Source organism: Micropterus salmoides, unplaced genomic scaffold, assembly GCF_014851395.1.
Source record: "Micropterus salmoides isolate LMB-PRFRI ecotype aquatic unplaced genomic scaffold, ASM1485139v1 Ms_hic_scaffold_18, whole genome shotgun sequence".
In the NCBI taxonomy this organism is placed as follows: Eukaryota; Metazoa; Chordata; class Actinopteri; order Centrarchiformes; family Centrarchidae; genus Micropterus; species Micropterus salmoides.
The window spans coordinates 17820564-17833608 of NW_024040928.1; the positions used below are offsets into that span (position 1 = coordinate 17820564).

The 13045-nt window shown below is 42.4% G+C and overlaps 1 protein-coding gene across 3 annotated transcripts in view; it reads right to left on the reverse strand.

Annotated features, from left to right (window-relative positions):
* The window catches only part of LOC119908805 (pleckstrin homology domain-containing family G member 1), a 71562-nt gene that overhangs the window by 27707 nt on the left and 30810 nt on the right, over positions 1-13045 (reverse strand). Inside the window, exon 1 of one of the 3 annotated variants that reach the window (XM_038726674.1) lies at positions 8820-9280. The exons of the other annotated variants lie outside the window; for them this stretch is intronic. Within the exon in view, the coding sequence (XP_038582602.1) occupies positions 8820-8829 (10 nt within the window). The 5' untranslated portion in view covers positions 8830-9280. Of the gene's footprint in view, positions 1-8819; positions 9281-13045 lie in introns of those variants that run through there. 3 annotated transcript variants of the gene reach the window in all.

Here is a 13045-nt window from a genome sequence, read left to right on the forward strand (position 1 = left end):
GATTTCTAATTGATATGTGTGAGTGGTAAATATGTGTGTGAGCATTTATACAGCGAGACAGAGCAAGAGATTGAGTTTAATGACAAGATTAACAATGTAATGCTGAGAAGACTCCACACCGAGGCAATGAATGAAAGACCTATTTCCACAGAAGAGAGACAAGTTTGTGTGTACAACTACAGGAGTCTATCTGGCGTCAAGCCTGTGCCAATCTGGCTCACAACCTTGTGTCTGTGGAGAGATCTGTTAAGATATGATTACCGACTCCCAAGGCCCCACAGTCAGGCCAGCTTAAATGAAACCACACATGCAGCGTATCAGACAGAAGTCTTCCAAGTTTCCCTCAACGTTTTCCAAGGTCTCGCTTCATAGAAAGGACAAGGAAAGCAAGGGAAAGACAGCATGAGAGAGCCTCATACCACCTCAATGCGAGTTTGACACCAGTCTTTATCATCAAAGCTCGATACACCAGTGACCCGGGCAGCTCCGGTGTTGTGGCAACACTGCGGTCCTATGCCCTATAGGACAGTGTCACTCTCTCGCTGCCAGCAGCACCGGCTCAGCCTAAACCTATCCGACTTCAAAGCATCGAAGATCACAGACTCGCGTTCAAAAACATGAAACGTGAAACTGAGAACAAGCACAAAGAATCCAGGTACATGCCCACTCTCTCTCATCTTTCAAATAGGTAACTTGGAGGTCTTTTTGCCATGGTGACGCCTCTTTTGAGAGCACTTCAGCAGCAGGCATGCTTGTTAGACTGGTTTGTCATGGAAAGATCACAGGTTTGATTCTGGCAACCACTACTATACTGATACCAAGTTAAGAAACTGAACCTGGATGTTCTTGCTCTATCTGGGCTACTGTAAAAACGACAAGCTACGGTTGTACAGGAAGTTGAACAGGAACTTAATTTAAATGTACCTCTATATACATAAAAATAACATGTGGTATGCAAACACATAAAATATTTCTTGTAAATCTCAACTTAAAAATTAATGTAAATCAAATATAAAACCAAAGCTAATTGCCACTGCCAGGGACCTTTTATCTAGCTTGTTAAAACAAGTTACCATCAGAGTCCAGAGCCACGATCATATCATAACAGGCACCTTCTGAGCAACAAGTTAACATATCTAAATCTTTTTTCTTGTTTTTTCTGAACAGGTATCAGCAGAAACATTTTTCTTTTATCAGGGAGCAGCATTAACAGTCTATGTTCAGTAGCAAATGTCCCTGTTAGAGTGAGGTGAAGTGGTCGAGCACAAGGCGTAGCGACAAGTGTGCGAGTTATCGTGAAACTGTCGCGGTTGTGCTCGCCTGACGCACACTCCCGCCCGCTGCTGAAGGTTAATTGTCTTGAACTTTTTGTACGCGACGCGCAGCACAAATCATTGGAAGAGAGACTGATCCTCGCTGTTTTGAGTCTCCAGAATCTATTACGGTTTACTAAATAGTTATAAGTACATCAACAATTCACATGACAGAGAATCCCCGCAAAACTAGATGAAGGCCTATAAGGTAAAGTTATGTAGCCTATAATTTTAAATTAAGTTAAAGAGGCTACAGCTGTGTAGTGCACAGAAGCCGTTGCCATTGTTACTATTCATAGAGCGCCAGAAGTTTCCTCGCGGAGTGCTGTCTTACTTCTCCCACACGCTGCATCCAGCGTAGTCTGCCCAAGCCTCCCTCCACTGCTTGTTTGGGTGGGTGATTTGCTGGCTGATCAACATCCCACCCCTCCTATGACCCACGGTTTGACTGTATGTGTATTAAGAGCCAGGGAGCAACAGACTTCCCAAATAATAATAAAAAACTGTGTTAACGTGAGATAAAATAATTGTTGGCGTTAATTAATTAATGCGTTAACGTAATAACAACACGATAATAATGTGTTAACGTCCTCAGCCCTAGTATACATACATTTTAAGCCTCTTTACATGCTTTAAATGTAAATCTGAGGGAACTGCAAAGTTTGTTGATAGTTACTTCTGGAATTTGACAAATTACAGACAGTGAATTAATCCATTGGTACCAAAAAAATATTGATTAGTGGATCTTTAAGTCCAAAAATCATGTATAACAGTTTGATCAATATGGGCCGTCAAGTCCGTCCCGCTTCACTGAACCATCACACACATGTTTTTCATAGGAATAGAAAAGGAAATTGAATCTTGGTTACATTGTTTCTCAGAAAGAAAAGTGTTTTGAAATCCACCTCTCAAAAACAAGAATGAAGGGAGAGCCTGGTGCGCCAAATCACAGCTTTCTCTAGTTTTAATTTTGCTCCACTGCTATGCCAAGAAAAGCAGGAAGGAACTGGAGCGTCCAAAAACTGAAGTGGCATAAAAATGTATTTTCCTCAGACAAGTTTGGAACTGATTCACCGTGCCTGTGTCCATCCAAATGTTTGCACTCCAGAGCCTGACCCACTTTTTAACAACAACACCACACACACACACACAAATCAACAGCCTTGGCTTTTCGATAAGCAACACACTGCTTTCAAGTGACTGTACACAATGCACAAAGGATTATATTATATTGCATACCATGCCATTAATAGGTAACTAACCCTCTGACAAATCTGTGATATATGATGTATAAAAACTTTCTTATCACACTAGGTGATGTATGTAAATCTATGCTGTGTGTGTATATTTCACACAAAATGCATTAAGTTTATCACTCCAAAGATAACACTAACTGAGCTAATAACTTAATGGTCCTCACACCAGCTATTGGGGCTAGATATATGCGGGCAAAGTGTGTAAATGTGCAACCTGCACACACAGACAGACAGACCCACACAAACAAACGAGGAGAACAAATACAAAGAAGCCATGTGTTTCCGTTGTGCAGTGAAACCCAAACATCACAGGGAGGGATTGCTCCATCTTGTGTTTGCCCAGCCCCTCCTTCCCACCTTCATGTTTGGGGCACACCCTGGCTGTTTCCTGGGTGAACTGGCTCTTGTACACACACACACACACACACACACACACACAGAGCACCCCCCTCCCAACACACACACAGACAGAGAATGAAGATGGCCAAGCTTTAGTAACGTCCTGTCCAGATTATGTTCAACCTGATCCTTGTAAATGATCTCTAATTATGGTCCCAAGCATGCAGGTTGGGACTGTTTCTCCTCTGTGTATGTGTGTTTGTGTGTTGTATGTCCGTGCACGTGAGGATTAGGATCATGTGTGAGGGCTGTGTTTCCTGCCAGACTAGAGAGTGAGGGAATCTGAACAACCTGACTTCAATCTCTGGCTTTTATTTAACTTGAAAAAGACAAAGAGCTGGGGCATTTTAGTATTCAGCCTAGTTTAATATGTTGAACGTCGGACCTGTCTGGAAGGCAAACAGCGAGAACAAGGAGGAAGCTTACTGAAGACTGAGCAGACAATGTACACCGAGGGTACAAAACCACTGGCAAAATACTGAGAGCTACATGGTGTTTAGTGTAGTGTTTATCATAAGTAAAAAATAAATAATTTTGATTATTAAAAGATTAGTGAAATCTTTTTTAAAAAAAATCGATATTACAAGAATCTGGGTAGAAATAAGATTATTAAAACCCACAACACTTAAATACTCCAATACTTTCATGGACTTAAACACAATATTTTACCAAACAACCCCACCACCAGGTCTACCTAGTAAGCTTTTCTTTTTCATTTCCTTTGTAATAAAAGAAAAAAACACAATGCTAATGACGATGCAAATGACCAAATGCTACAACTGAGACCTCATAACTTCCCTCAGTTTATGTCCAACATGCGTGCCTCACAACCTGTCCAGTCAGGTTTAATGACTCATGCTACACTTAACACGTCCACTTCAGCTACACACTTTATGGACACCTGAAGGGCTCTTTATTCTGGAGTGGTCAACAAACAGCTGTGAGCATCCTCGTCTTTTTACGGCCCTGATACCTCACAAGATCCTCACAAGTAGCTCAAACAGCTTTGTGAGTGTTTTGTAATGGGCACATCTTATGTGGACATTTAAACCATAAACAAGTTCAAAATATTTCAAAGTATTATGTCATATGCAGATGTTGGATACAGTGCAGCTGCTAGAAAATGTCCTGTGTTTATTTTAAGTTACGTGGTGTCCCTAATCAGTGGGTTTAAAACAACTATAATGAACTGACAATGCCTACACACAACGACCAGGGAGTATTCCTCAGCAATAAAACATCAAAGTGGGGATTTCGTACTGAAAAGACTTGGTTTGGCTAGCCAACATTAGATTTAGCTGAACTTTGGAAGGCATTGTTGCACAGAGTAAGGACTTTGCCATGCAAGAGAGGGAAGGAGAGGACAAATGATTACAGTGAGCAATAAAGGTCACAGGTAAGCTGTGGATTAGGCTACGCGGACTGGCAGTTTTACAGTTTTATGCATGTGGACCCTTGTGTCAACTTGGATGTAGAAAATATAAATTGTCTTTAAGTCTTTGGCACTTTCTTTAAGCCTTAAGTAAATCACCAAGAAAAAATGTGCTTCCAAAAACAATGCAACAAGTGGCACCAGTATTTATTACAACAAATTTCTGACCGAAATCAATTAATTTCAAAGGAACTGCCTACATCAATGAGTTTAACATTGCGGATCTTTGACATGTGAATTTGCCCGTTTAACCAGTTACTAACGATCTTGATACTGCTGGCATTAAAGGAAATAGAAATAAGCAGAGGATCCAAAATGAACGAAGCTGTTTTACACCATCCAGTATTATATAACACTACTCTGGCGCATGAGAGGCAATGCCATCGGAGCTTTCCTCTTCATATCCACTCTGCCATGAAGAAAACTAACCACAACCCAAGGCAGCCACTGCACAATCAACAAGTACAGGGGAATAGACAGGGAAGGAGGTAAAGGTAGAAAAAGCGAGAGACATCAACACCATCATTTACATAACATGACATCAGTGAGGAGAGACCGGAACAATAGGGCATGTCAGTAAGGTGAAAGCCTGTCGCCTTTCTTCCATCGTTCTTTCTCCTTCCCATCTCGTTTTCTTCTCATCCAATTGCTCAGTCACTCCTTTTTCATTAATATCAGTTACATCAAATTCTCACAACATTCCAGCCACCGTCTTGATTCCTGCTATTTTCTTTTTCCCTTCCTGACATTCTTTTCTTCCCTCTTCCTATTCTACATTCAAACTCAGTATATGTTTGCCCAGTCATAAAGTAACTCCACTTCGCTGTGCGCATTTGAGCTCCACAGGACATTCCTATGGGCTCAGACCATCCCTCTCCAAGCATATACTTTACTATGTAAAAATACACACTGACCAGCCTGTGTATATGGCTACAGACCACCAGGGCTCATATTTGCATTTGGAGCATGTGTGCTCATAACACTCCCTATTCATACTCAAATTACTTGGGAGTCTCAAGTAAGTGAGTCTCATCTGAACGGACCATCTAAGAGGATATAACAATGTGCATAGTGTCTCATTACTTTTTGATCCTATACATAATACTGAGTTTTAACCTTTTTCAATTGCCTTGAATTGTTATCTGAAAAATAAAACATTCTAAATGTACATTCAGGATACATTCAGGCAATAAATCCTAAATTGAAAGTTCAATTAAAATGAAGACCCGCTGAAAGATTTGCAAATTTCAGACAAAAAGAAAGCAAAGCCATTTCAATGTCCAATTGACATTGATATTTGACTCTATGATTGATATTTGGCATGTTGATACAACAGGTCAAGTGTAGCATGTTATTTGAAAAATTTGTGGTCTCAAAAGCACAGTAAGTATTAAAATGGTCTCATGAAGGCAAGAAGAAGACATTTAACACAACATTCACAAGTGCCCAGTTTTAGCTACCTTCAACTGCTGTCCACTGACCAGCAAGTCCGAGACAACTGACAGCATCACAAGCACAACTACTTAGAACAGACAGAACAGCTGTAATATTGACCTGGAAAAGATCCAAAAAAAGGTCTTTCTCCCAAAGAGGAGTGAGTTAACCCAGACATGACTTGACCACATACGTCATACAGCTCACACGGGTCCTTTAATCAGCCTTGTTTGTCTGTGTGTGTTCTTGTTTATGCTGACACGGGCCTACCAGATGGCAACCGAGTTCAACGCCATGCAGCTTTGTTGCTGACTTCGCAGTCCTATGGCACCCAAGTGCATTTAAAAATGTCCCTGGATTCAAAACACCCTCTGGTTTAACAATAAATTGTTTTTATGCATGTACAAGTTGAAAGCATTTCAGTTGGAGTTAGAGCCCAGCCACTTTTGTCTGCACTTGGTGGGAAGAGGACAAGTGTGAGAGACTGAGAAATGAGGAGGAGACGACCCAAAGGAATGAACGTAGGAAGAAAACATGAACGGCCAAAGGTCAAACACCACCCACTCCCTTGTTTTTTGTCTTTTCCATTTCTCACTCGCTCCGTCTCATTTTGACAGCATTTTGTTGTACTTTGACCCTTAAAAGTTCTCTCTATCTGAAACCAATCTACCAAATTCTCTCAGCACCTAAACTGTCATCTTTTAAAGCAACTTCTGAGAGTTTGAGCAGAGAAATGGAAGCACAATGAAGCATCTAAGTCCTTGCTGTCTGTTTAGTTATGGCCTCACATTTTCCGCGTGTCCACTTAAAGTCAGTCTCTGTTGCTGATAGAGACACAGGCTTGATCTCAACTGACGCTAAGGACCTTAAAGTGTCACTCAGGATTTCACACCGCAGCCAAACGACTGCGGAGGAGCAGACGCAGGAGAAGAGAGAGGGCAGAGGTGGGAGAGATGGAGAGAGGGTTTTCACAGAGCGACTTATCACTGGACCAACTAAGAGCTGAGTCGGGAACATACATTATAATGCAGACATTTCAGAGGATGGATGGAAAAAGTAAAATGTGGTAGAAGAAAGATAGAACAGCTGCACAAGCTCCAACAATCCCAAGACAGTACTGCAAACCTCTCAGCACAAGTCATGACTGGTAAAGACAGAAGTTTAAACTTGATGTGCGACTTAATAGACACCTGTGGCTTTCATTGCCCCACAAAACAATGGTAAAGTAAACACACACAGCTGGGAGGCTAATTAGCAATAAATGGCTCTTTCTCGCAATATATTAAAACTATTACAACAATCAATCACGCGCACACATTTTATATACACACACCTCCGCATCTTCAGGGTGTGTGAGATGTGAGTTAAACTCCAGAAGAGGTTCTCTGTTTGTCATTGACACCTTCGCTGACATCAGGGAGGAATGTGCAGCGTAGTTTTAGCTGACAGCACCGGTGTTTAGCCTCTGTGGGAAAAAAATGTCCACTCACAAACTTACACCTCCCTATTTTCAGACACACACACTCTCACACCCACCCTTGGGACACCCAAGGCGACCCTTGCTGCACACACCCCTGCCTTCCCTCTGAGTGTGACACACTAGCCTCATTCTCTGGATTTCTGGCCAGAGAATAAGCTCGCCCACCGGACTCACTGCATCAGTCACTCTCTGTGAAGTTGTTCCACAGCTCCTAGAGCTGCACACACACTTGGGTGGACACTATAGCATGAGATTGGAAAACTATTGATTTTTTTTCTTTATTAGAAAGATTACTCTGATGGGACCTCCCCCCCCTCTACCCTGCTTTCCCCTCCACAGGGCTGCAGTTCCTTGCACATGAGTGCTCAGGATGGGGGGCAGATGTCCTCCCAGAGGAATGGGCTAGCAAGGTGGGGGTGGAGGACGGAGGGGGTCTATTGTCTCCGGCACCTCTAAACCAAAGAGTTTGCTCTAAACAGTAATTATTCCCCCCTCCTCTTCTCTGTTCTGCTCTCCTCTATCCCCATTTGTAGCCACCCCCAACTGCTGCCCTCAAGGCTCTAATTTGGGTCACAGGCTGCAGAATGGCATCTCGACACTCAGTCCACCCAACAAGAGGAAACTGAAACATGCGCTGCCCTTAAGAGATACGAGATAGAAAACAAAAGCAGAATAGATTTAGAAGTCTATTTTATTTGTTATTTTTTATGTATTTGTCAGGGACCATGTGCAAGAAAGGAGATGCTTTGTGTCGAATTTAGCTTCAAGTGATTTTCCATTTCCAGTCCCAGAGCAGATAAATACAAACATAAAAACACACTTTATTTAAAGTTTTCTGCAGAGCTTGCAGTTAAATTACATCTCTAACTACCAACAAAGTAAAATTTATAACCAACAGGATCGTGAAAGGACAGCACAAAGCTGTGTACACCCTCATCTGAGCATCATTAGGAACTTAACCTGCAACGTCTGCGAGAAAGCAAACATGCATCATTCAATGCCCGTGGTGTGAAAACAACCAGAGCACGCTGTGCATACAACTGTACTGCAAAGAGACAGACGCTGCGAAGACACTTCACACAGAGCTGTTAGCTGAGGATAAAATATCACACACACCACACAAAAGAGACACTAAGACAAACAGACAAACCATCAATGACTGTTGTATTTATAAGTTGCTGTCTGAAGTTTGACCAGATGCCACTTGAAAAGACTATTTTTTGTCATCTTATTCTGATCATTATAATATAAATAACATAATAAACAAACATTTCACCAAACAGACTTCTAAAAACAGGATAGTATTCTACAGGTATATGATTTAAGCCTGTTTGATGAGGTTTGTAGACATGCAACACCTTTGACAGCAAAATCTAGTCCCACCACATCACACAGAGTCACCTCACTTCTCTGGGAAAAAAAACTTGCGTGAGTGTCTATAATTTGAACATTCTGGGAAACATCATTGAATTTATTTGGAAAAAAAATGAAAGGCTATTGCTTACCGGTAGGCATTGTGGCTTGGCTCCCCTTCAACAGAAATTACAGTGAATGAGGCTGAGTTTTAAAAAAAAACGTGAGGTGCAGGTTTTAGGGGAAGAAACAAGATTTCCTGAGCAGGTCACATATCCAGAGTATTCCAAAAAGTATTCCTGCCAAAGCCTGGAGAAAAAATCCCTTAGATTTCCCAAATTCTCCAAGTCATTATGAATCTTTCCTCTTGGGAGCAAACATGCACTCCGCTCCTCCAAAATACACACAGGAGCACACACTTCGAGGCTGTGTTTTCTCCTGAACACACTCTCACACAAACACACACTGCTCTGGCTGATGTGTTCTGTCTTTTTATTTCTCTCACTTAAGTCTGCGGAGGATCTCCACCGTCTGCTCCTGTTTCTAAATGCTTCCCTCTCTCCCTCTCTCCTGTGGCAACACATCCACTGTGTGCATGTGTGTCTGAAAGTGTTCATGTGTGTTTGAATGTGAGTGTGTGTATGTGTGTGTCAGATTGAATGGCCTCTGCTCTCTACTGCTCCCTCTCTGCTGGGTATTCCCCTCCCCCTGACTCCTCCTCCCTCTCTCCCGCAGCAAATTACAAGGAGCTGGGAGTTCCACATTAAGTGCCTCCTCTCCTTTTTCCTCTCTTTCTTTCCCTTCTTTTATCTTTTCCCCCCGTCTTTAATTTCTTCCTCCTCTTCGCTCGTTCTGAAAGTAAACTTTTGTGTGTGTTCGTCTGCTGCATGCTCAGCGGGCAGCTGAACTGCTGCTGTTATCGCCCAGCTCCAGAGATCACACACATACACACACTTTACGGGGGGGGGTTACGACTGATCAATAGGCTGAGAGCCAGCTCAAACAAAAGCTCCTCGTCAACTGCGAGACACTGCACCACTCATTGTGTCCCAGATCACAGAAAGGCTGGACAGAATGAATGCACAAAATGTCAGAAGTGGGATTCAAGATGTGCATAAACATAAGTGAAAATGGACACAGATGAACTACACTCTAAGACAACCTTTATGGCTTGTGATATGATAATTTACGTGTAAAGCCAGTTATTGTTTCAAATGTTTCGATACCGTTGTATTTCAGTACATTATACCAACATTTTTACAATCCCTTACTTAACAAACTGTTTATCTACATCCCTTATTTCTCAGTGCATCTGGGCACGCTCCATTTTAAAAATTATGTTCGGTTTACTTGTTCAGTTTTGTATAATGCTTTGTGTGGCTCTGGGGGAGCTTTTCCAAAGTTTGAAAAAATAACTGCATTACCCAGGAGGTGTGAGGCATTTAGTAGCTGGGGAGGGTTTAATTAAAGACACAACTTAGTTGCATTGTGGTAATGGTAGGATGCTTTTTGGAGCTTGACTCATACAGGAAGTTAAAATCATGATAGCTCAGCCAGTTCTGCTTTGATTGTGACAATTCCTTAATTGTAATATGTCTCTTTTAAGTCCCCCAACTTTATGGAAGGGCAATATTAAATCCCTCAACACAAGAAGCCAAACAAGAACTGAATTTCCTAAATAAAAGATTATCGTTCTCAACAAGACATTTGAGCAAAGACTAAAAAGGTAAGATGCTTGCTTCTATAGAGTATAAAAAGATTTTTGGTTGGTACTCAAAAAGAATCCAAAATGTCCAAAGCCTTATTGTTTTAATTATTTACAAGAAAAAAGGCAAAGATTAGAGGTAGAGGTGTCTAGCAGAAAAAAATTCTCACAATTCTTTTCATAGGACCCCTCATGGGTGTCACAGGCCCAGGCTTGGAACCGTCGCAGCCCCTAGTTTGTCAACTATTGCTCTATAACGTGTATAATTTCGGAAAGGAGTTATAGTTCAGGACATGTGTCCCATAAGGGAGACACACGCAAGACAATAGGCCCTCAGTCTCACGCACTAAAGCAAATGTGTCCACTATTTGTTGTCCCTCTTTAAAGACAGGGACTGGTCCCAGCAGCATGGGGTCCTGCTTACACCACCCCCTTCTGCACACCAATACAATAAGACAGACCCCCTGGACTATCCTTACACACACACACAGACCAGTCCTCAAGAAGCACGACCCCTTTCTCTAATGGTCTGAGGGTCCGCTGACCCACGACGCCCCTAAACCTCCACTCCACACGAATCTAAATACTGTCCACCTGCCCCTCACCCTGCTACCCTCACCCCTCACACACAGGCCATTGATAATGAGCACCTCTAGTTTGGCAAACACACAGAGGGAGCGTCTAAACTCCTTGGTTCAGCCAAGCACGACCTGTTGATGACAGAAGCCTGCAGTCCAGCTTATCTGATACCCCCTATATACTCCGACAGCCTCCACAACACTCCTGGCAGGATATCAACCAAAGAAACAATATGGTTCTTCTTTCACTGCATATCGGTGATCACTATATGAACTGCAATACATGCAGACACAGCGCTTTAAAAAGGGGATGACAGGGCAGACGGTAAGGCTGAGGTTATTGATAAAATCAAAGATTAGCTCGATGTTTTGGCTGCGGATTTGATCCAGGGAAAGAAAACTTCCTTTAGTAGACTGTCTGAAATGTCTTTTCCTTGAAGAAAGAAAGATTACAGTAGCCTGTGGTTAGTGCTCCAATGACGATTCTTCACTATATTGATTAATCTGTTGATTATAATTTTAAAACATGCCCATCACAATTTCCAGGGAGCCCAAGGTGACGTCTTAAAGAAATATTGTGACATTTTGTGAAATACACTTGCGAGAGTGAATAAGAGTTACAAGATTGATACCACTCTCATGTTCATACACTAAATATGCTTAGCCTAGCTTAGCATAAAGACTGGAAACATGAGGAAATAGCAGGGGGAGGAGTTTGAAAGACGGGCATTAACCAGGCCTGGAGGGTGTCAGAAAAGACGCTACTGAGTTTCATCATGGGAAATGTAGGATCCAATATTTTTGGAGCTTGATCCATATTAGAGACTAAAATTCAGCATATCTCAGCCTCTGCTGCATCAATTTAGACAACTCTGTCCCTGTCACTTGCAAGTTCCCAGACTTTATGCATGTACGTTTCTAAATTGCTGGGGTAATTATTCAATTTATAGTTTTTAATAGTTTGTGCAATCCTTGCAGTCAAGTCAATAATGTGATTTTTTCCCCCCATGTAGTGCAGCCAAACACCTTATTCCTTCTTAACACCTCCGCCCTCACTCGGCACTGCTCCAATGTCATTTCCCCTTCACAAGATATCCTGAAAGACCTCCCTCCTTTTCAAGGCTAACAACAAGCTATAAGAAGGCAGTGCTCCCTACAAGAGAGACAAACACTTCCTCTCAAACCTTCATGCACCCAGAGTCAGAATTGATGGTTTGTGGTGATGCCAAGATTATCAGGGCCCATAGCGCCGCGGTGGTCACTATGACGACAGCGAGGCATTCATCTCCAAGGCAGAGTGGCATGTGGAAAGACAGTGAGGGGGGGGGGGGGGGGGGGGGGGGGAGAGAGAGAGAGAGAGAGAGAGAGAGAGGGAAGAAGAGAGAGAGAGAGAAATGCTTATTGTCAATAAACCACTCCATTCCTCATAACTCTCGGGCAGTGCAAACACTGAAGCAGGGCACAGGGTTCATACACACTCTATTCAACTTTTACTGGTGCACACAAACACACACGTCCCCACTGAGATATAAGAACATGAAACACACACCCGCACACACAATCATTTGCTTTCCAACAGCATTGTTAACGCCGATTCAAATGTTTTATTGTGTGTGTAATCAGAAAAGAATACTGTCCCCAGCCACTTAAGCATATCCTGAGAGGAAGGAGAACTTATTTGATGGTTGTTATTGCAGTGGGCAGCGTGTGTGTGTTTGCAGGTGTGTGTGTGTGAGTGGGTGGGTGAAATCTGGTCCAATCTCTTGCTCAGACAGCCTGAGAGCTTCTTCATTTTCTCAGCTGTCCACAATGAAGACAGTTCTGTGGTAACGTATACAGCACATGGCGGAGTTAACGGAGAGAATACAGAGGGAAATAGGTTCTGAGAGACTGTGACTAATGACAGGAGTTTGTGGGTGGAGGGGTCATTCATATATAGTTTCCCCCTCCCTCTGTGATCCTGTCTGTCTTTGTCATCGGTAAGATGGATCATCTGCAGACACACTCTCGTTCTTTCTTTCTTTGTGTCACAACTCTTGAAGCTTTTGTTCTTGCCACCTTCTTTATTAAACCCTTAATAATTAAACCCTTAGCC